General features: G+C 44.8%; 1 protein-coding gene across 1 annotated transcript in view; it reads left to right on the forward strand.

Moving 5' to 3' along the window:
- Positions 1 to 23,628, forward strand: part of smad4b (SMAD family member 4b) — a 125,491-nt gene that overhangs the window by 91,839 nt on the left and 10,024 nt on the right. The window contains exons 9-10 of the mRNA XM_068030595.1: positions 19,075 to 19,258; positions 23,377 to 23,545. Of these exons, the coding sequence (XP_067886696.1) occupies positions 19,075 to 19,258; positions 23,377 to 23,545 (353 nt within the window). The remainder of the gene's footprint in view (positions 1 to 19,074; positions 19,259 to 23,376; positions 23,546 to 23,628) is intronic.

Genomic DNA, 23,628 nt, shown 5'->3' on the forward strand with positions numbered 1-23,628 from the left:
CTTGTCTTGGGCACAATGCCAAAACTACTCCCCAGGAACCATATTTGACACAGCAAGCCTGCCATTAGAACAGAAACTGTATTTAGCTTACTGGATATAAGAATATAGGAACACAAGAAATGAGCTAGATGGGTTTTTATGACAACCCAGTTATTTCAAGGTCATCATTACTGATTGAGCTTTTATTTGAGATTTATTTAATTAACTGAATTTAAATTCGCCAGCAACCGTGATGGGATTTGAACTCTGTCTCTGGATCATTAGTCTAGCCTTCTGGATTGTTAGTCCAGTAACATGACCATGAAGCTACCATATCCCCCAAATGCTAATAGTATGGCCGCCCTGTAAAATGATCAGTTTCTGCTTTAATTTCTATGATGCTCAGAGTCCAGCCTATCTGTCATCTTAACAGTGCATCCAGAGATCCAAATCAGCATCCATGACTTTTGAAATAGGAGATTAAGGAACAGCATTCCAGATGTTTTTTTTTTCTCTGAGAGATCAAATGTTTGATCAACCTTTTGGAGAAAATGAGCAATTGCAGCTGTCAATCTTTTAAAATGTGCATTGAGCATTTTCTCCCCCCTACCCCTTCCGTTGGGTGTGATTATCAATATTAATGGCAGTTGATCTCAGACTTTAAGCATTTTTATGCTGTAAGCCTGTAACTCTGAGGAACTGGATTGACTACACAAACTATTTCATGTATAGATTTTTAAATTGGTCAGTGAGTGAAGACTGTTAGATTTTTGATTTCTACTCCAGTGCTTCTCTTGCACAAAATGCCAAAAGCAACTCCCTAAGAACCATATTTGACACAACAAGCCTGCCTTTGGAACAGAAACCTTTGTAGCTGTATTTAGCTTACTGGATATAGGAACACAAGAAACTGGAGCAGGGGTAGGTTATTTAGCCCTGTCATGCAGGCCCCCACCTGCCAAGAATGAGGCACATAAATTTCGCCACGTGAACATTGATTTTTTAAAACTGTTACTGGAGTAAAGAAAGAACTTTTTTTTAAAAAGAAAGCAACACTGCGCCCTTGACTGGAAAGATATTTGCAGACAGTGCTTAAAAGGGACAAAAGACCATTCCCCAATGCATTCAGTCCATAGTGAACTTTTGTTTACCAGACGTTGAAGGCGGAGGAGCTAGCATTCCAGCTTGACTGCTCAGATGGCCGAATACACAAACCGATGTGGTCAGGCCAGTTTAGTCATATGACTGACCCTTGCAGGTTTTTTTTGAACTTGCCACAGAGAATTTGAACTCAGTAAGCTGAAAGCTCCTGGATTGAGAACATCTCTCTCCTGTTTGCTCTGATCTCTTTCTCACCAGCTTTGGAATCCATTGAAGAAACATGAACCCCAAGAGAGAAAAGTCTCCTACAGTGAACAAGGTTTAAGAGGAATACTGGGCCCCAACGAAAAGCAAGAATGACCTACTAGTGAGTTTGAAGCACAGTAACAAACTCTTCAGATATTGCCTCAAACCTCTCCACTTTATTTTTTTTCTTCCCTTTTCTGTCTCAGTTTGCATGTGCATATCGCGTATGCATGCTAGCGTGGGACGTGGCATGTATCCGTAGGCGTTAACTGAATTAGAGTTTAAGTTTTAATAAATTTCACTTTTCTTTCAACCTAAGAAAGCCTGTTTGTGCTCATTTCTTTGCCTTATAACTGGAAAGTAGTGAACACGATGTTTAAAATTAAATCCTGTTACAGTAAGACCAGGTGAAGGCTAAAAGGGAACCCTGGACACCTTTCTCACTTGGTTGTAACAAGCCCCTTGAGCCTGCTCTGCCATTCAGCAAGATCGTGGCTGATCGTCTACCTTAGCTGCACCTTCCCGAACTATCCCCATATCCCTTAATTTCCTTAGTAACCAAAAGTCTGTTGATCTCTGTCTTGAATATACTCAACAACTGAGCATCCACAGCTCTCTCGGGTACAGAATTTCAAAGGTTCACAACCCTCTGAATGAAGAAATTTCTCCTCCCCACAGTAGTACAATAAAAAGATGAGAATAAATCTTGGCATAGGTTATAAACTATGGACCAGAATTATTAAAAATAGCAGACAAACAGCATAGCCAATTATAGTAATTTGCAGAAATTGTATATTCTTTCCTGAATGCAGGGACCCTAACCCCAATGAAAGGTCATCGACCTGAAATGTTACCTCTTTTTCTTTCTCTCTCTCCCTCTCCACAGATGCTGTCGGCCCTGAGTATTTCCAGCATTTTTTGTTTTTATTTCAGATTTCCAGAATCCGCAGTATTTTGCATTTGTGTTGTGTGAAAATAATAAATAGATGTGACCCTTCACTAATGGAAATTTTAATATGGATCAGGGGTAGCACCTTTTAACAATTTTACATTAGTCTATATTTTTCTTCTTCTTCTTTGGCCTCGTTCTCTCGAGAGACAATGGGTAAGCGCCTGGAGGTGGTCAGTGGTTTATGAAGCAGCACCTGGAGTGGCTATAAAGGCCAATTCTACAGTGACAGACTCTTCCACAGGCACTGCTGATAAAATTGGTTGCCGGGGCTGTTACACAGTTGGCTCTTGCCTTGCGCTTCTGTCTTTTTACCTGCCAACTGCTAAGTCTTTTCGACTCACCACACTTTAGCCCTGTCTTTATGGCTGTCTGCCAGCTCTGGCGATCACTGACAACTGACTCGCATGACTTGTGATCGGTGTCACCGGATTCATGTCGCGTTTGCAGACGTCTTTAAAGCGGAGACACGGACGGCCGGTGGGTCTGATACCAGTGACGAGCTCGCTGTACAATGTGTCCTCGGGGATCCTGCCATCTTCCATGCGGCTCACGTGGCCAAGCCATCTCAAGCGCCGCTGGCTCAGTAGGGTGTATATGCTGGGGATGTTGGCCACCTCGAGGACTTCTGTGTTGGAGATACGGTCCTGCCACCTGATGCCAAGGATTTTCTGGAGGCAGCGAAGATGGAATGAATTGAGACATCGCTCTTCGCTGACAGACGTTGTACAGGCCTCGCTGCTGTAGAGCAAGGTACTGAGGACACGGGCTTGATACACTCGGACTATTGTGTTCCGTGTCAGTATGCCATTTTCCAACACTCTTTTGGCCAGTCTGGACATAGCAGTGGAAGCCTTTCCCATGCGCTTGTTGATTTCTGCATCGAGAAACAGGTTACTGGTGATAGTTGAGCCTAGGTAGGTGAACTCTTGAACCACTTCCAAAGCATGGTCGCCGATATTGATGGATGGAGCATTTCTGACATCCTGTCTCATGATGTTCGTTTTCTTGAGGCTGATGGTTCGGCCAAATTCGTTGCAGGCAGCCGCAATCCTCTCGATGAGTCTCTGCAGACACTCTTCAGTGTGGGATGTTAATGCAGTATCGTCAACAAAGAGGAGTTCCCTGATGAGGACTTTCCGTACTTTGGTCTTCGCTCTTAGGCGGGCAAGGTTGAACAACCTGCCACCTGATCTTGTGTGGAGGAAAATTCCTTCTTCTGAAGACTTGAACGCGTGTGAGAGCAGCAGGGAGAAGAAAATCCCAAACAGCATGGGTGCGAGAACACAGCCCTGTTTCACGTCACTCAGGATAGGAAAGGGGTCTGATGAGGCGCCGCTATGCTGAATTGTGCCTTTCATATTGTCATGGAATGAGGTGATGATACTTAGTAGCTTTGGTGGACATCCGACCTTTGCTAGTAATCTGAAGAGACCACGTCTGCTAACGAGGTCAAAGGCTTTGGTGAGATCAATGAAAGCGACGTAGAGTGGCATCTGTTGTTCTCGGCATTTCTCCTGTAGCTGGTGAAGGGGGAGCAGCATGTCAATGGTGGATCTGTCTGCTTGAAAGCCACACTGTGCCTCAGGGTAGACACGCTCAGCCAGCTTCTGGAGCCTGTTTAAAGCGACTCGAGCGAAGACTTTCCCCACTATGCTGAGCAGGGAGATTCCACGGTAGTTGTTGCAGTCACCGCGGTCACCCTTGTTCTTATAGAGTTCTTATATTGGCATCGCGCATGTCCTGTGGTACTGCTCCCTCATCCCAGCACAGGCAAAGCAGTTCGTTGAGTGCTAAAAGTATAGCAGGCTTGGCACTCTTGATTATTTCAGGGGTAATGCGCTCCTTCCCAGGGGCTTTTCCACTGGCTAGAGAATCAATAAATCAATATATTATTAGAATTTGCATATAGGGAGGACAGACAAGGCAAGGGAATAAATAATAAATGGTTGGATACAGGAAGGTGCAGAGGAACAGTGGGATCTTGAAGTGCATGTCCACAGATCCCTGAAGATAGTAGGACTGGTAGATAAGATGGTTAAGATGGCATAAGGGATATTTTCCTTTTTGAGGCATAGAATATAAGACAAGGGAGGTATTCTAGAACTGTACAAAACACTCATTAGACTCTGGCTAGAGTACTGCATACCGTTCTGGACACTGCATTATAGGAAAGATGTGATTTCATGAGGGAGGGTGCAGAGGAGATTTGCAAGGATGTTGCCAGGAATGGAGAATTTTAACTGTGGGGTTGTTTTCTTTGGAACAGAGGAGGCTGAGGAAAAGTTTAATTAAGGTACATAACATTGAGGGACCTAGATAAAGTAGCTATAAGGGATCTGTTTCCATTAGCAGAGAGGTCAGTAACCAAGGGCATAGATTATAAATAATTGGCAGGAGGATTAGAGGGAAATTGAGGAGAGAATTTTTTCGCCAGTAGGGTGGTGGGGATCCTGAACACACTGCCTGAAAGGGTGGTAAAGGCAGAAACCCTCACCGTATTTAAAAAAATACTTAGATATGCACTTGAAGTGCCATAATCTACAGGACTACGGACCAAGAGCTGAAAAGTGGGATGAGGCTGAATAGCTCTTTCTCTGCAGGCATGGATGTGATGTACTGAATGGCTTCCTTCTGTGCCATAAATTTTCTATGTTTCTATGTCTTTTCCCCGGTGGAATCTTTTTGGAAGAACTGACACTTTGACTTTTCATTATGGTAATTTCATGATATTAAAAAAGGGTGATTTAAAGAATCCAATCTGAACTGATCAGGCCATAAATAAAAATTATCAATAATAGTGTATTATATCGCACCTTTAATGTAATAAAATGTCCCAAGGTGCTTCACAAAAACAAAAAGAACATAAATATGAGCAGGAGTAGACCATATGGTCCCTTGAACCTGCTCCACTATTCAGTGTGATCATGGCTGATGATCTGCCTCAACTCCACTTTCCCGCCTGCTCTCCATATCCCTTGATTCCCTGAGCGACCAAAAACCTGTCTACCTTAGCCTTAAATATATTCAATGATGCAGCATCCACAACCCTCTGAGGTAGAGAATTCCAAAGATTCACAACCCTTTGACTGAAGAAAACAATGAGATTGAGCCACATAAGGAGACATTAGGGCAGATGGCCAAAAGCTTGGTAAAAGAGAGAGGTTTTCAGGAGTGGCTTAAAGGTGCAAAGCAAGGTAGAGAGGTTTAGGGAGGGAATTCCAGAGCTTGGGGCTGAGGCAACTGAAGGCACGGCCACGAATGGTGCGATTAAAATCAGGATGCTCAAGGACAGAATTAGAGGAGCACAGATATCTTGGAGAGTTGCAGGGCGAGAGGAGGTTACAGAGATGAGGAGGGGCCAGGCCGTGGAGGGATTTAAAAACAACGACGAGAATTTAAAAATTGAGGCATTGTTTAACCAGGAACCAGTGAACGCAGGGGTGATGGGTAACCGGACTTCGTGCAAGTTAGGGCACAGGCAGTTGATTTTTGGACGGCCTCAAGTATATGGAAGTAGAATGTGGGAGGCCAGCTAGGAATGCCTTGAAATAGTCAAATCTGAAGATAATAAAGGCATGGATGAGGGTTGCAGCATCATATATAAACTGAGACTCAGGGCTGGAGAGGAACTTATAGTGGGAGGGGGAGGATCCAGTCATCGTAGTCCATGTAGGTACCAAATACATAGGCAGGACAAGGAAGGAGGTTCTGCACAATCAGTATGAGAAGCTAGGCACCAAATTAAGTAGAACCTCAAAGGTAATGATCTCTGGCTTATTACTTGAGCCGCATGCAAAACTGGCATAGGGCAAGTAAGAGAGCGCAAGTAGAAGTAAGTACAATCTGATAGCCATTACAGAGACATGGCTGCAGGATGACATAGATTGGGACCTGAATATTTAAGGGTACATGATATTTAGGAAGGACAGGAAGCTAGGAAAAGGTGGAGGGATGGCTCTGTTAATTAATGATGGTGTTAGCGCATTAGAGAAGAATGATCTAAATTCAGGAGACCAAGATGTAGAAGCAGTTTGGGTAGTGATGAGAAATCATAAAGTCCACTTGTGGGAGTGGTGTACCGGCCACCTAATGTTAACCACACTGTAGGACGGAGTATAAAGTAAGAAATAATGGCAGCCTGTCAGAAAGATACGGTGATAATCATGGAGGAGTTTAATCTACATTTAGACTGGAAAAATCAGATGGCAGAGGTAGCCTAGATAAGGAGTACATGCAACGTTTTCGGGATAATTACTTGGAACAATACGTTCTGGAGCCGACCAGATAGCAAGCTATACTAGACTTGGTATTGTGCAATAAGATAGAATTAATTAATGACCTCATAGTTAAGGTGCTCAGGGACACAGCTGATGTCCCTGACTCCTTCACGTGCAGGAAGTGTGTCCAGCTGCAGCTCTTGTTAGACCGCATGACGGCTCTGGAGCTGCAGATGGACTCACTTTGGAGCATCTGCGATGCTGAGGAAGTAGTGGATAGCACGTTTAGCGAATTGGTCACACCGCAGATTAGAATTGCTGAGGGAGAAAGGGAATGGGTGACCAAAAGGCAGAGAAAGAGCAGGAAGGCAGCGCAGGTGTCCCCATTTTGGATACTGTTGGGGGAGATGGTTCACCAGGGGAAGGCAGCAGTAGCCAGGTTCATGGCACCGTGGCTGGCTCTGCTGTTCAGAAGGGCGGGAAAAAGAGTGGAAGGGCTATAGTCATAGGGGATTCAATTGTAAGGGGAGTAGATAGGCGGTTCTGTGGTCGAAAACGAGACTCCCGAATGGTATGTTGCCTCCCAGGTGCACGGGTCAGGGATGTCTCAGATCGGCTGCAGAACATTCTGAAGGGGGAGGGTGAACAGCCAGTTGTCGTTGTGCACATAGGCACCAATGATATAGGTAAAAAACGGGATGAGGTCCTACAAGCAGAATTTAGGGAGTTAGGAGCCAAGTTAAAAAGTCGGACCTCAGAGGTAGTAATCTCAGGATTGCTACCAGTGCCACGTGATAGTCAGAGTAGAAATGAAAGAATAGTCAGGATGAATGCGTGGCTTGAGAGATGGTGCAGGAGGGAGGGGTTCAGATTTTTGGGACATTGGGACCCGTTCTGGGGGAGGTGGGACTATTACAAATTGGACGGTCTACACCTGGGCCGGACTGGAACCAATGTCCTTGGGGGTGCTTTTGCTAACGCTGTTGGGGAGGGTTTAAACTAATGTGGCAGGGGTTTTGGGAACCAAATGAGGTCAGTGGACAGTAAGGAGGTAGTAACTAAAGCCTGTAAGGAACTAGATAATGAAGTCAGCGTGACTAAGGGAAAGAGTAGGCAGGGAGCAGATGATGAATGCAAAGGGACTGGTGGTCTGAGGTGCAAGAAGTGTAGTAGGTAGGGCAGATGAACTTAGGGCTTGGATTAGTACCTGGGAGTATGATGTTATTGCTATTACTGAGACTTGGTTGAGGGAAGGGCACGATTGGCAACTAAATATCCCAGGATACCGATGCTTAAGGCGGGATAGAGAGGGAGGTAAAAGGGGTGGAGGAGTTGCTTACTGGTCAAAGAGGATATCACAGCTGTGCTGAAGGAAGGCACTATGGAGGACTCGAGCTGTGAGGCAATATGGGCAGAACTGAGAAATAGGAAGGGTGCGGTAACAATGTTGGGGCTGTACTACAGGCCTCCCAACAGCGATCGTGAGATAGAGGTACAAATATGTAAACAGATTATGGAAAGATGTAGGAGCAGCAGGGTGGTGGTGATAGGAGATTTTAATTTTCCCAACATTGACTGGGATTCACTTGGTGTTAGAGGTCCAGATGGAGCAGAATTTGTCAGGAGCATCCAGGAGGGTTTTCTAGAGCAGTATGTAAATAGTCCAACTCGGGAAGGGGCCATACTGGACCTGGTGTTGGGGAATGAGCCCGGCCAGGTGGTTGAAGTTTCAGTAGGGGACTACTTTGGGAATAGTGATCACAATTCCGTAAGTTTTAGAATACTCATGGACAAAGACGAGAGTGGTCCTAAAGGAAGAGTGCTAAATTGGGGGAAGGCCAACTATACCAAAATTCGGCAGGAGCTGGGGAATGTAGATTGGGAGCAGCTGTTTGAAGGTAAATCCACATGTGATATGTGGGAGGCTTTTAAAGAGAGGTTGATTAGCATGCAGGAGAGACATGTTCCTGTGAAAATGAAGGATAGAAATGGCAAGATTAGGGAACCATGGATGACAGGTGAAATTGTGAGACTGGCTAAGAGGAAAAAGGAAGCATACATAAGGTCTAGATGGCTGAAGAAAGACGAAGCTTTGAAAGAATATCGGGATTGTAGGCGCAATCTGAAACGAGGAATTAAGAGCGCTAAAAGGGGTCATGAAATATCTTTAGCAAACAGGGTTAAGGAAAATCCCAAAGCCTTTTATTCATATATAAGGAGCAAGAGGGTAACTAGAGAAAGGATTGGCCCACTCAAGGACAAAGGAGGAAAGTTATGCGTGGAGTCAGAGAAAATGGGTGCGATTCTAAACGAGTACTTTGCATCGGTATTCACCGAGGAGAGGGACATGACTGATGTTGAGGTTAGGGACAGATGTTCGATTACTCTAGGTCAAGTCGGCATAAGGAGGGAGGAAGTGTTGGGTATTCTAAAAGGCATTAAGGTGGACAAGTCCCCAGGTCCGGATGGGATCTATCCCAGGTTACTGAGGGAAGCGAGAGAGGAAATAGCTGGGGCCTTAACAGATGTCTTTGCAACCTCCTTAAACACGGGTGAGGTCCCGGAGGACTGGAGAATTGCTAATGTTGTCCCCTTGTTTAAGAAGGGTAGCAGGGAAAATCCAGGTAATTATCGACCGGTGAGCCTGACGTCAGTGGTAGGGAAGCTGCTGGAGAAGATACTGAGGGATAGGATCTATTCCCATCTGGAAGAAAATGGGTTTATCAGTGATAGGCAACATGGTTTTGTGCAGGGAAGGTCATGTCGTACCAACTTAATAGAATTGTTTGAGGAAGTGACAAAGTTGATTGATGAGGGAAGGGCTGTAGATGTCATATACATGGACTTCAGTAAGGCGTTTGATAAGGTTCCCCATGGTAGGCTGATGGAGAAAGTGAAGGCGCATGGGGTCCAAGGTGTACTAGCTGATGGATAAAGAACTGGCTGGGCAACAGGAGACAGAGAGTAGCAGTGGAAGGGAGTTTCTCAAAATGGAGACGTGTGACCAGTGGTGTTCCACAGGGATCCGTGCTGGGACCACTGTTGTTTGTGATATACATAAATGATTTGGAGGAAAGTATAGGTGGTCTGATTAGCAAGTTTGCAGACGACACTAAGATTGGTGGAGTTGCAGATAGTGAAGGGGACTGTCAGAGAATACAGCAGAATATAGATAGACTGGAGAGTTGGGCATTGAAATGGCAGATGGAGTTCAATCAGGGCAAATGCGAGGTGATGCATTTTGGAAGATCCAATTCAAGAGTGAACTATACAATAAATGGAAAAGTCCTGGGGAAAATTGATGTACAGAGAGATTTGGGTGTTCAGGTCCATTGTTCCCTGAAGGTGGCAACGCAGGTCAATAGAGTGGTCAAGAAGGCATACGGCATGCTTTCCTTCATCGGAAGGGGTATTGAGTACAAGAGTTGGCAGGTCATGTTACAGTTGTCTAAGACTTTGGTTCGGCCACATTTGGAATACTGCGTGCAGTTCTGGTCACCACATTACCAAAAGGATGTGGATGCTTTGGAGAGGGTGCAGAGGAGGTTCACCAGGATGTTGCCTGGTATGGAGGGCGCTAGCTATGAAGAGAGGTTGAGTAGATTAGGATTATTTTCATTAGAAAGACGGAGGTTGAGGGGGGACCTGATTGAGGTGTACAAAATCATGAGAGGGAAAGACAGGTTGGATAGCAAGAAGCTTTTTCCCAGAGTGGGGGATTCAAATACTAGGGGTCACGAGTTCAAAGTGAGAGGGGTAAAACTTAGGGGGGATATGCGTGGAAAGTTCTTTACACAGAGGGTTGTGGGTGCCTGGAATGCGTTGCCAGCGGAGGTGGTAGACGCGGGCACGATAGCGTCTTTTAAGATGTATCTGGACAGATACATGAATGGGCAGGAAGTAAAGAGATACAGACCCTTAGAAAATAGGCGACAGGTTTAGATAGAGGATCTGGATCGGCGTAGGCTTGGAGGGCCGAAGGGCCTGTTCCTGTGCTGTAATTTTCTTCTTTTTCTTTGTGTCCCCAGGTGACAGTGATCATAATATAATTGAATTTTACATTCAGTTTGAGGGAGTGAAGAGTGGGTCCAAGACCAGTATCTTAAACTTAAATAAGGGCAGTTATGAGGGCATGAAAGCTGAGCCAGCTAAAGTAAACTGGCAAATTAGGTTACGGGATCGGTCAATAGAGATGACATTTAAGCGGTTATTTCAGAATCCCAGAATAGATGCATTCCAACAAGATAGAAAAATTCCACGGTAAGGTCCCGCCATCCGTGGTTAACTAAAACAATTAAAAGATAGTATCAAACTTAAAGAAAAAGCATATGATTGCGCAAAGATGGGTGGCAGGTCAGAAGATTGGACAGAATGTGAAAAACAGCAAAGATGAACTAAACGATTGATGAGGAAGGTAAAATTAGAGTATGAGAGAAAGCTAGCTGGAAATATGAAGACATTGTAAGAGTTTCTATAGATATTTAAAAAGAAAAGTTAGTGAATGTTGGTCCTATAGAAAGTGAGTCTGGGGAATTAATAATGGATAATAAGGAGATGGCAGATGAATTGAACAGGTATTTTGCATCAGTCTTCACTATGGAGGATACTAGTAACATCCCAGAATTAGCTGTGAGTCAGGAAATGGAAGGGAGGGAGGAACTCAAGAAAATTACAGTCACCAGGGAAGCGGTACTGAACAAATTGTTGGAGCTGCGGGCTGACACATCCCCGGGTCCTGATGGACTTCATCCTAGGGTCTCAAAAGAAGTGGCTAGTGAGATGGTTGATGTGCTAGTTTTAGTTTTCCAAAATTCCCTAGATTCACAGAAGGTTCCACTAGACTGGAAAATAGCAAATATTTATTCAAAAGGGGAGGGAGACAGAAAGCAGGAAACTGCAGGCTAGGGAAAATGTTAGAAACTATTATTAAAGGCATTACAACAGGGCACTTGGAAAAATGAAAGTAATTAGGCAGAGTCAACATGGTTTTGTCAAAGGGAAATCCTGTTTAACCAATTTATTGGAGTTCTTGGAGGGAGTTACATATGCTGTGGATGAAGGGGAACCGATGGATGTATTGTACTTGGATTTCCAGAAGGCATTTGATAAGGTGCCACATGAAGGGTTATTGCAAACAATAAAAGCTCACTGTGTCGGGGATAACATTTTGGCATGGATAGCAGATTGGCTAGCTAACAGGAAACAGAGAAGGTATAAATGGGTCATTTTCTGGTTGACAAGATGTAACGAGTGGTGTGCCACAGGGATCAGTGCTGCGACCTCAACTTTTTACAATTTATATACATGACTTCGATGAAGGGACAGAAGGTGTGGTTGCTAAATTTGCTGATGACACAAAGATAGGTAGGAAAGTAAGTTGTGAAGAGGACAAAAGGAGGCTACAAAGGGATATAGATAGGTTAAGTGAGTGGGCAAAGTTCTAGCAAATGGAGTATAATGTGGGAAAATGTGTAATTGTCCATTTTGGCATGAAGAATAAAAAAGAAGCATATTATCTAAATGGTGAAAGATTGCAGAGCTCTGAGATGCAGAGGGATCTGGGTGTCCGAGTGCATGAATCACAAAAGTTAGTATGCAGGTACAGCGAGTAGTTAGGAAAGTGAATAAAATGTTATTGTTTATTGCGAGTGGAGTTGAATACAAAAGTAGGGAGGTTATGCTTCTGTTAAACAGGGCTATGGTGAGACCACATCTGGAATACTGTGTACAGTATGAGACTCCTCCTTTACGGAAGGATTTAAATAGGTTGGAAGCAGTTCAGAGAAGGTTAACTAGACTAATACCTTGAATGGGCAGGCTGTCTTACGAGGAATGGTTGGACAAGCTAGGCTTGCATCTGCTGGAGTTTAGAAGAGTAAGAGGCAACTTGATTGAAACATATAAGATCCTGAGGGGTCTTGACAAGGTGGAGTGGAAAGGATTTAGAATTGGGGGTCACTGTTTAAAAATAAGGGTCACCCATTTAAGACCGAGATGAGAAATTTTTTCTCTGAGGTTCGTGAGTCTTTGGAACTCCCTTCCTCCAAAGGCAGTGGAAGCAGAGTCTTTAAATATTTTTACGGCAGAGGTACATAGATTCTTGATAAGAAAGGGGGTGGAACTTTATTGGGGATCGGTGGGAATGTGAAGTGGAGGTTACAATTAGATCAGTTCATGATCTTGTTGAATGCGGAGCAGGCTCGAGGGGCCGAGTGGCCTACTCCTGCTCCTAATTCAAATGTTCATATGTAGGTAAGGCGGAGTTGGTCAATGTTGGAGGTAGAAGTAGCTGGTCTGGCGTTCCTATGTCGTTTGAAGCTCATTTCAGGGTCAAATAAGACACCTAGGTTGAGAACCCCACTGCCTTGTGGGCATCTCGGGAGAAACCAAGGCTAAGGGAGTAAACCCTAACAAAATCTGGAGCGGAACCCCGAAGGCGGTCATGTGTCACCTTTGGCATGTTTCCGGCAGTTCCTGCAGCCAGACCGGTGTCGAACGTCGTGCTGTGCACTTCTTTGGACCCCACTAGGAAGGCCAAGAGGGGGGTTTTGAAGCTTGGGCAACTCACAACCTCCATACATCCGCCAAGGCATGCGCCATGGAGAGGTCACTCCATAGTCGCCTCACAGCGACCAAAACAACTCATTCACCTCTAGGCGCTTACCCATTGTCTCTCGAGACAAGGAGGCCAAAGAAGGGGCGGCGCAGTGGTTAGCACCGCAGCCTCACAGCTCCAGCGACCCGGGTTCAATTCTGGGTCCTGCCTGTGTGGAGTTTGCAAGTTCTCCCTGTGTCTGCGTGGGTTTCCTCCGGGTGCTCCGGTTTCCTCCCATAGCCAAAAAGACTTGCCGGTTGATAGGTGAATTGGCCATTATCAAATTGCCACTAGTATAGGTAGGTGGTAGGGGAATATAGGGACAGGTGAGGATGTGGTAAGAATATGGGATTAGTGTAGGATTAGTATAAATGGGTGGTTAATGGTCGGCACAGACTCTGTGGGCTGAAGGGCCTGTTTCAGTGCTGTATTTCTTAAAAAAAAAGAAAGAAGAGGTTGAGAACAGTCACCAGGGAGGGGAATGGAGTCAGTGGCTAGGGAACAGACTTTGTGGCAGGACCGGAGACAACGGCTGTGGTCTTCCCAATATTTAGTTGGTGGAAATATCTGTTCATCCGCAGGTCCAGAAAGCATTGTGACAACTTAGAGACAGTGGATGGTATGGGAGAAGTGGTGGTAAGGTAAAGCTACGTGTTATTTGTGTACATGTGAAAACTGATGCTGTGTCTTCAGATAATGTCAACAATAATGAGAAATAGGTGGGGGGGTGGTGGTGGGCAAGGATAGATCCTTGGGGCACACCAGAGGTGATGGTGCGGGAGGAGAAAGGGAAGCCATTGCAGATGGTTGTGTAATAGTGGACGGATCCTCATATGGAACATAAAGACTGCCAGAGTTTGTTGACTCAAATGGCCTGTTTCTGTGCTGTGAGATTCTATGTAATCCTGTCAATAGCATCCATGTAATAAGTATCTGACAAATCCATTTGCTGCCTGGCTGGCAATTACCTGAGTTTTAATCAAGCTTTTGCACAACAGATTTTTGAGATGTATTCCAGTATCCTTTGAAGTTTGAACAACACAAAGACTATCAATTATGTAGTTTCAAAATGAAATATTACAGACATGGTGGGCTGAATTTTCCCATTAGTCACAAGCCCGACATTGGACTAATTTCCAAGTTGTGAAACGGACTTCGGTCATGATCTTCCTGGAGGAGGCCAATTAAGAACACGCCTCTGGGATTGCTATCTAATTAAGGAAGGCACAAGAGCCAATCAGGACCTGAGATGTGAGGGAGGCCTGCAGCTACAGTGACTAGGACACAAGAGGGAGCAACATGAGTAAAGGGAGATGAGGCTGAAGGCACCAGAAGGCTTTTCATTGACCTGATCACTCAGTGTCAGCAGTTTCCACGAGAGACTGCCGCAATGGCAATCCTGTGCTTGGGAATGATTGCTGGCTTTCTGTTTTTGGCAAGTTAGGGCGGCACAGTGGCGCAGTGGTTAGCACCGCAGCCTCACAGCTCCAGGGACCCGGGTTCGATTCCGGGTACTGCCTGTGTGGAGTTTGCAAGTTCTCCCTGTGTCTGCGTGGGTTTTCTCCGAGTGCTCCGGTTTCCTCCCACAAGCCAAAAGACTTGCAGGTTGACAGGTAAATTGGCCATTATAAATTGTCACCAGTATAGGTAGGTGGTAGGGAAATATAGGGACAGGTGGGGATGTTTGTTGGGAATATGGGATTAGTGTAGGATTAGTATAAATGGGTGTTCGGCACAGACTCGGTGGGCCGAAGGGCCTGTTTCAGTGCTGTATCTCTAATCTAATCTAATCTAAAGGTCAGATTGCATATAAATGTCAAGTGACTGGGACCTCCCGCTGTGCACTCGCCTTCTGTGAGCTGCTGAGTTCTGCACGCTGGGGGGTGGGGCCATTCGCCTCTGGGATGTTTGGAAAGTCTGGGGAAAATCCCTATTGATTGCTTCTTCAACTACCTTAATTGGCTACCTGCCAGTGCTGGGCGGGTCTCCTTCTCTGCTCTGAAACTGTCTCCAGTAAAAAGTGTGAGGAAGCAGAAACCTGCCAGGGAGTAGGCCCGGCACATTTTGTGCCATTTCCCCAGCCCCTTTCTCCTCAAAGTGCTCGGAAAATTCCCCTCATAATATGTGCAGTTCTGTGGACTTCCTAGAGTTTCAGTTGTGTCTGTCTAGTATTAGACAAGTCCATTTGTTACCTGACTGACTTTTGTTCCAATGGTTCATTTCCATAATTATCAGAAAGTAATTGTGATACCAGCCCAAATGGCTTTGCAAATTAACCAATGTTAACCTACAAAATTCAGAAGTAAAGTATGGCTGATGCTGGAAATACTGAGCAGGTCTGTGACATTTCATCAAAACTGATTATTTCCAGCATTTTCTGTTTTTGCTTAACATATAAAATGCAACCTGTCTCAACCCAACCATTTTGTTACTGGGAATAATGAAATGCATGTCATTAGACTAGGTTATTTATTTAAACAATGCTATTTTTAACCCTGAAAGTATCACAAAGAGATGGAAGAAAAATATGGCAGTAAAAAAAAAATCCAAATTTTACTTTGGAACAGAAATATGTCATGCTGCCCCTCAAGCCTTTGAGTTGTGATCTATCCAATTAGATTATGGTGATCTTTAACTCCACTCCATTTACCCACTGTTATTTCATGTCCCTTGATAGAATTACCACAAGGATCTGTTCTGGGACCTCTGCTGTTTGTGATTTTTGTAAATGACTTGGATGAGGAAGTGGAGGGCTGGGTTAGCAAGTTTGCCGATGACACGAAGGTTGCTGGAGTTGTGGGTAGTGTGGAAGGCTACATTGACGGGACATTGACAGGATGCAGAGATGGGCTGAGAAGTGGCAGATGGAGTTCAACCTGGAAAAGTGTGAAGTGATTCATTTTGGAAGGTCGAATTTGAATGCGGAATACAGGCTTAAAGACAGGATTCTTGGTAGTGTGGAGGAACAGAGGGATCTTGGGGTCCATGTCCATAGATCGCTCAAAGTTGCCACCCAAGTTTATAGGGTTGTTAAGAAGGCGTATGGTGTGTTGGCTTTCATTAACAGGGGGATTGAGTTTAAGAGCCGCGAGGTTATGCTGCAGCTCTATAAGGCCCTGGTTCGACCACACTTGGAATATTGTGTTCAGTTCTGGTCGCCTCATTATAGGAAGGATGTGGAAGCTTTAGAGAGGGTGCAGAGGAGATTTACCAGGATGCTGCCTGGACTGGAGGGCATGTCCTACGAAGAAAGATTGAGGGAGCTAGGGCTTTTCTCATTGGAGCGAAGAAGGATGAGAGGTGACTTGATAGAGGGGTACAAGATGATGAGAGGCATAGATAAGAGTGGATAGTCAGAGACTTTTTCCCAGGGTGGAAAGGGCTATCACCAGGGGGCATAATTTTAAGGTGATTGGAGGAAGGTTTCGGGGAGATGTCAGAGTTAGGTTCTTTACACAGAGAGTGGTCAGCAGACGTGGTCTCTTCAGACTACCAGAAAAGATTGGATGCCCACCAAAGCTACTAAGTATCATCACCTCATTCCATGACAATATGAAAGGCACAATTCAACATGGTGGCTCCTCCTCAGAGCCCTTTCCTATCCTGAGTGGCGTGAAACAGGGCTGTGTTCTCGCACCCACACTTTTTGGGATTTTCTTCTCCCTGCTGCTTTCACATGCGTTCAAGTCCTCTGAAGAAGGAATTTTCCTCCACACAAGATCAGGGGGCAGGTTGTTCAACCTTGCCCGTCTAAGAGCGAAGTCCAAAGTACGGAAAGTCCTCATCAGGGAACTCCTCTTTGCTGACGATGCTGCTTTAACATCTCACACTGAAGAGTGCCTGCAGAGTCTCATCGACAGGTTTGCGGCTGCCTGCAATGAATTTGGCCTAACCATCAGCCTCAAGAAAACAAACATCATGGGGCAGGATGTCAGAAATGCTCCATCCATCAATATTGGCGACCACGCTCTGGAAGTGGTTCAAGAGTTCACCTACCTAGGCTCAACTATCACCAGTAACCTGTCTCTAGATGCAGAAATCAACAAGCGCATGGGAAAGGCTTCCACTGCTATGTCCAGACTGGCCAAGAGAGTGTGGGAAAATGGCACACTGACACGAAACACAAAAGTCCGAGTGTATCAGGCCTGTGGCAGCTTGCTCTATGGCAGCGAGGCCTGGACAACGTATGTCAGCCAAGAGCGACGTCTCAATTCATTCCATCTTCGCTGCCTCCGGAGAATACTTGGCATCAGGTGGCAGGACCGTATCTCCAACACAGAAGTCCTCGAGGCGGCCAACATCCCCAGCTTGTACACACTACTGAGTCAGCGGCGCTTGAGATGGCTTGGCCATGTGAGCCGCATGGAAGATGGCAGGATCCTCAAAGACACATTGTACAGCGAGCTCGCCACTGGTATCAGACCCACCGGTCGTCCATGTCTCCGGTATAAAGACGTCTGCAAACGCGACATGAAATCCTGTGACATTGATCACAAGTCGTGGGAGTCAGTTGCCAGCGTTCGCCAGAGCTGGTGGGCAGCCATAAAGACGGGGCTAAAATGTGGCGAGTCGAAGAGACTTAGTAGTTGGCAGGAAAAAAGACAGAGGCGCAAGGGGAGAGCCAACTGTGCAACAGCCCCGACAAACAAATTTCTCTGCAGCACCTGTGGAAAAGCCTGTCACTCGAGAATTGGCCTTTATAGCCACTCCAGACGCTGCTCCACAAACCACTGACCACCTCCAAGCGCGTATCCATTGTCTCTCAAGATAAGGAGGCCCAAAAGGAGGACGGTTTCGGGGAGATGTCAGAGGTAGGTTCTTTACACAGAGAGTGGTGGGTGCGTGGAATGCGCTGCCAGTGGTGGTAGTAGAAGCAGATACATTAGGGGCATTTAAGCGACTCTTGGATAGGTACTTGGATGATAGTAGAATGAAGGGTAGGTAGTTAGTTTGATCTTAGAGTAGGTTAAAGGTTTGGCACAACATCGTGGGCCGAAGGGCCTGTACTGTGCTGTACTGTTCTATGTTCTACCCAGCAAAGATCTTGAATAAAAATGAAACTTTGGAAATACTCAGCAGATCAGGCAGCATCTGTGGAGAAACAAACAAAGTTAATGTTTCAGTTGATGACCTTTCATCAGAGCTGGAAAATGTTAGAGGTGTAATAGTTTTTAAATCAAGTCCAGAGGAAGGTAAAGGGGGAGGGGAGAAAAGAACAAAAGGGAAAGGTCTGTTAGGGTGAAAGGCAGACGTGATTAAATGACAGAAGGGATGATGCAAGGCAAAAGGGGATGGTTTGGGATAAGTTGAGAAGCAAAAGATGGCTCTAGATGAGCTGTAAATGACAAAAGCAGAATCATTATCGCATCTATTGTCCAAAAAAAAAGCATTAGTTATGACCTGAAATTGTTGAACTCCGTGTCAAGGGTGGTGAGGTCGATGAGATGCTGGTCCTTGAGCTTCCATTCAACTTCAGAGAAGAAAAATATATTCACCTGTGAAGTATCTTAAATTATAAACCTATAATGGCAGATTGCGTCATGAGCGATGTGAGTAGTATGCATGCTGTGGTCTGCTTGCATTCTCACTTTTTTTCAGAGACTTTGATCCCATCATTTGAATTGAGGCCCAGGAGGTGAATGGGCCATGAATTAGTAACTTCTTTTGCATTACTTAATTGTGCCTATTTTTGCACTCAAATTAAGAAAGAAATGTATAGCTTTCAAATCCATTTTTAAAATAGGTGGTTGTGTTGTCAGTGCTACCCAACCAGTACGTCTGGTCCCAATGATTTTGTAATCCTGTGATATTTACAGTTTCAGAAATGTGAAAATTCTAAACATGTAGACTAGTTGGGGTAGAAAGTAAAAATTTTTTTCCCTGCTGAAAGCTTAGTGTATCCAGCAGTATTAAACATAATCAATATCCAAGTATGTAAACAGATTTTGTTAAGGTTTGATATATGTGTCTAATCCAATTTCCAGTTCCTGAATACTGGTGTTCAATTGCTTACTTCGAGATGGACGTGCAGGTCGGAGAAACTTTCAAGGTGCCATCTAGCTGTCCTGTGGTTACTGTGGATGGATATGTGGATCCCTCTGGGGGTGACCGCTTCTGTCTGGGTCAGCTGTCCAACGTTCATAGAACAGAAGCCATTGAAAGAGCCAGGTAAAAAAAAAAATGTGGGGGAAGGGGTGGAAGTGTGTCTTGGGTGCAACCTTATTGAATTCTATATCGTATTTCAAAATAAAACACTGCAGTAAAATACTTTTTTTTTAACTTAGTGTAGATTTCTAACCGTTTTGAATTCAGGAACATTTCAACAGCACCAAAAGAAATCTCCAAACCTGCTGTCCAAAACTATAAAGCTTGCTACTTTCAGTGGGAAAGATGTGTGAAGCTAGCAGTATTAATATAACTTTGTGAACACAGCAGGGTCCAGTTGGTCCAGGATGTACTACAGAATTCCTACACGCACAGGAAATGGTACTTAAAATTGTAAAACACCTGTTGCAGTTGGTTTATGTTAATGGAGTCTCAGCAGATATGAGCGCTCCAAGCTGATGAACTGCATGTAATTTTGACGAGTGTTTTTTTCAGTATAAAATAACATGGTTAAATGCCTTCATGGCCTTTCCTATTTCAGTATCCTCTAGGACTATAATAACACCTGGCCCCAAACACACCTTCTGCATCTCTCCCTTCCATTCGCCCCACCAATGGAAGCCTTCAGCCACCAAGGCATGCCACTCTCGAAGTCCCTTTCTAGCCCCCTCCAATTCACTCTACTCAAGACTCTCCTTAAAACCCATATCTTTGACTAAGCTTTTGCTCACACCTGATACAGTCCCTCTGTGAAGTACTTTGCAATTTTTTTTGTATTACTGGTGCTGTATAAATAGCTCTGAAATATGTGGTCTCTTGAGTGTGTCTGGCTACTTGCCTACTTCGGCTTGGATGCAATGGGTTGCATGTAGTTTTGAAGGATGTTATTTTTTTCAGTACAAATTTATAATTAGTTATGAAATATTTATCTACCCACCCACGTAAGTTTTGTGCCTATAAAAATTAAGTGGCTCAATTTCTGTTGTCTTTGTTTGATGCAAATATGGGGTATTGTGGTTAGTGCCCAATCAGATTACAAAACCAAAAACAAGAGTGTTCTTACGCTTAATGGTGCTGACACCATCGCCTGGCTAAAGCAATAAAACTAATGTTTTACCCAGATTGCAGGTCCCAGTGGGATGTTACACATAAATGACTTGGATCTTGGAATACAGAGAAGAATTTCAAAATTTGACAACGATGCCAAACTTGGGGGTGTGGCAAACAGCAAGAATGATCTGAATCGCCTGCAGTAGGACATAGATAGGCTAGCAGAATGGGCAGATAAGTGGCAGATGGAGTACAATACAAACAAGTGTGTGATGATGCATTTTGGCACAAAACTTACGTGGGTGGGTAGATAGATGTTTCATCATTAATTATAATTGGGATTGAGGCAATATATGCCTAATGGCACAGTCTTAAAGATAGTGCAGGAACAGAGGGGCCGAGGGGTCCATCTTTGAAGCTGACAGGACATATTGAGAGTGTGGTTAGTAAAGCATATGGGATCTCAGGCTTCATAAATAGAGGCATTGAGTAGAAAAGAAGGGAAATTATATACCTTTATAAAGCTCTGGTTAGGCCTGAACTGGAATATTGCATCCAGTTCTGGTCTCCACACTTTAGGAAGAATGCGAGGGTCCTTGAGACGGGGTGTTGAGGAGATTTACTAGAATGGCTCCAGTGAGGGAGGATTTTAGTTACGAGGTTAGGTTGGAAAAGCTGGATTTGTTCTCTTTGGAGCAAAGGAGATTGAGGGGATGTTTGATAGAGGTGTACAAGATTATGACAGGCTTACGTAAGTTAGACAAGGAAAAACTGTTCCCATTAACTGTTGATATAAGGACGAGGGGGACACAGATGAAGGTTTTGGGCGAGAGTTGGAGGGGGAACGTGAGGAAGAGTGGCAATAAGCTGTCTGTGAGGGTGGTGGGAGCAGAAGCAATCAATGATTTCAAAAGGAAATTGGATGGGCACTTGAAGGAAAATAAGCTTGCAGGACAATGGGGAATCAAGTGGAGTGGACTGACTGGACTGCTCTGCGGAAAGTCATCATGGTCTCGATGGTCGTAAACGTAAATGTAAGGAAGTCGGGTAGGGCGGAGATTCTTTAAATCGCAGTCGGAGTTCAGGTTCCTGGCTGTTTGACTCTGTTGAAAGTGTGTGTTACCGTTTTAGTGCAAAATCTGAAAAGGAAAATTTTTTTTAAAATTCATTCATGGGATGTGGGCGTCACTGGCTTTGCCAGCATTTATTGCTCATCCCTAATTGCCCTTGAGAAGGTGGTGATGAGCTGCCTTCTTGAACCGCTGCAGTCCATGTGAGGTAGGTACACCCACAGTGCTGTTAGGAAGGGAGTTCCAGGATTTTGACCCAGCGACACTGAAGGAACGGCGATATAGTTCCAAGTCAGGATGGTGTGTGACTTGGAGGGGAACTTACAGGTGGTGATCCCATGCATCTGCTGCTCTTGTCCTTCGAGGTGGTAGAGGTCATGGGTTTGGAAGGTGCTGTCTAAGGAGCCTTGGTGCGTTGCTGCAGTGCATCTTGTAGATGGTACACACTGCTGCCACTGTGCGCCGGTGGTGGAACAAATGAATGTTTGTAGATGGTGTGCCAATCAAGCGGGCTGCTTTGTTCTGGATGGTGTCGAGCTTCTTGGAGTGTTGTTGGAGCTGCATCCATCCAGGCAAGTGGAGAGTATTCCATCACACTCCTGACTTGTGCCTTGTAGATGGTGAACAGGCTTTGGGGAGTCAGGTGGTGAGTTACACGCTGCAGGATTCCTAGCCTCTGACCTGCTGTTGTAGCCATGGTATTTATATGGCTACTCCAGTTCAGTTTGTGGTTAATGGTAACCTCCCAAGATGTTGTTAGTGGGGGATTTAGCGATGCTAATGACATTGAATGTCAAGGGGAGATGGTTAGATTCTCTCTCGTTGGAGATGGTCATTGCCTGGCGCTTGTGTGGCACGAATGTTACTTGCCACTTATCAGCCCAAGCCTGGATATTGTCCAGGTCTTGCTGCATTTCTACACGGACTGCTTCAGTATTTGAGGAGTCGTGAATAGTGCTGAACATTGTGCAGTCATCAGCGAACATCCCCACTTCTGACCTTATGATAGAAGGAAGGTCATTGATGAAGCAGCTAAAGATGGTTGAGCCTAGGACACTACCCTGAGGAACTCCTGCAGTGATGTCCTGGAGCTCAGATGTTTGACCTCCAACAACCACAGCCTTCTTCCTTTGTGCTAGGTATGACTCCAACCAGCGGAGAGTTTTCCCCCTGATTCCCATTGACTCCAGTTTTGCTAGGGCTCCTTGATGCCAGACTCGGTCAAATGCTGCCTTGATGTCAAGGGCAGTCATTCTCACCTCACCTCTTGAGTTCAGCTCTTTTGTCCATGTTTGAACCAAGGCTGTAATGGGTCAGGAGCTGAGTGGCCCTGGCTGAACCCAAACTGAGCATCACTGAGCAGGTTATTGCTAAGCAAGTGCTGCTTGATGGCACTGTTGATGACACCTTCCATCACTTTTCTGATGATTGAGAGTAGACTGATGGGGCGTTAATTGGCCGGGTTGGACTTGTCCTGCTTTTTGTGTGCAGGACATACCTGGGCAATTTTCCACATTGCCGGGTAGATGCCAGTGTTGTAGCTATACTGGAATAGCTTGGCTAGGGGTACGGCAAGTTCTGGAGCACAGGTCTTCAGTACTATTGCTGGAATATTGTCAGGACCCATAGCCTTTGCAGTATCCAGTGCCTTCAGTCGTTTCTTGATGTCACGTGGAGTGAATCGAATTGGCTGAAGTCTGTGAAATTGTGATTTAAAGACTGAGTGGATTTACAAATAAAGCATATAGAAAATGTGTTCAAGACAGTTATTTAGTATTGAAAAGATGCTCTTGGAACTTAGATGTAAGACTATTTTATTTTATGAATGCCTGGCTTAATTGGAACAGTTCACAATGAGTGTGAGATTCTACATTTGCCCTTTTTAAAAATTATTTGTAAAATCTCTCATTGATTTAGATTTTTGGCACAGACGGGGCTGCATAATATTTCCAATTCTTAGGTTGGTGGGCGCCAGCATTGAGACTCTTAATGCTGCTTATATTTCTTTCATCATGAGGTTATAAGCAAACCTCTTTACTGCTTAATTTCTTTTGTTGTCAGGTTGCATATTGGAAAAGGTGTGCAGCTGGAGTGCAAAGGGGAAGGAGATGTCTGGGTACGATGTTTGAGCGATCATGCCGTCTTTGTGCAGAGCTATTACTTGGATCGAGAAGCTGGCCGTGCTCCTGGTGATGCAGTTCACAAGATTTATCCAAGTGCATACATTAAGGTTGGTTAAACTGGATTAAATATTTTTAGGTTTTTATAAGCTGGATACATTTAAAAAAAAATTACTGTTGAGTAATTCATAAG

Source organism: Heterodontus francisci, chromosome 1 (genome assembly GCF_036365525.1).
Source record: "Heterodontus francisci isolate sHetFra1 chromosome 1, sHetFra1.hap1, whole genome shotgun sequence".
Lineage (NCBI taxonomy): Eukaryota > Metazoa > Chordata > Chondrichthyes > Heterodontiformes > Heterodontidae > Heterodontus > Heterodontus francisci.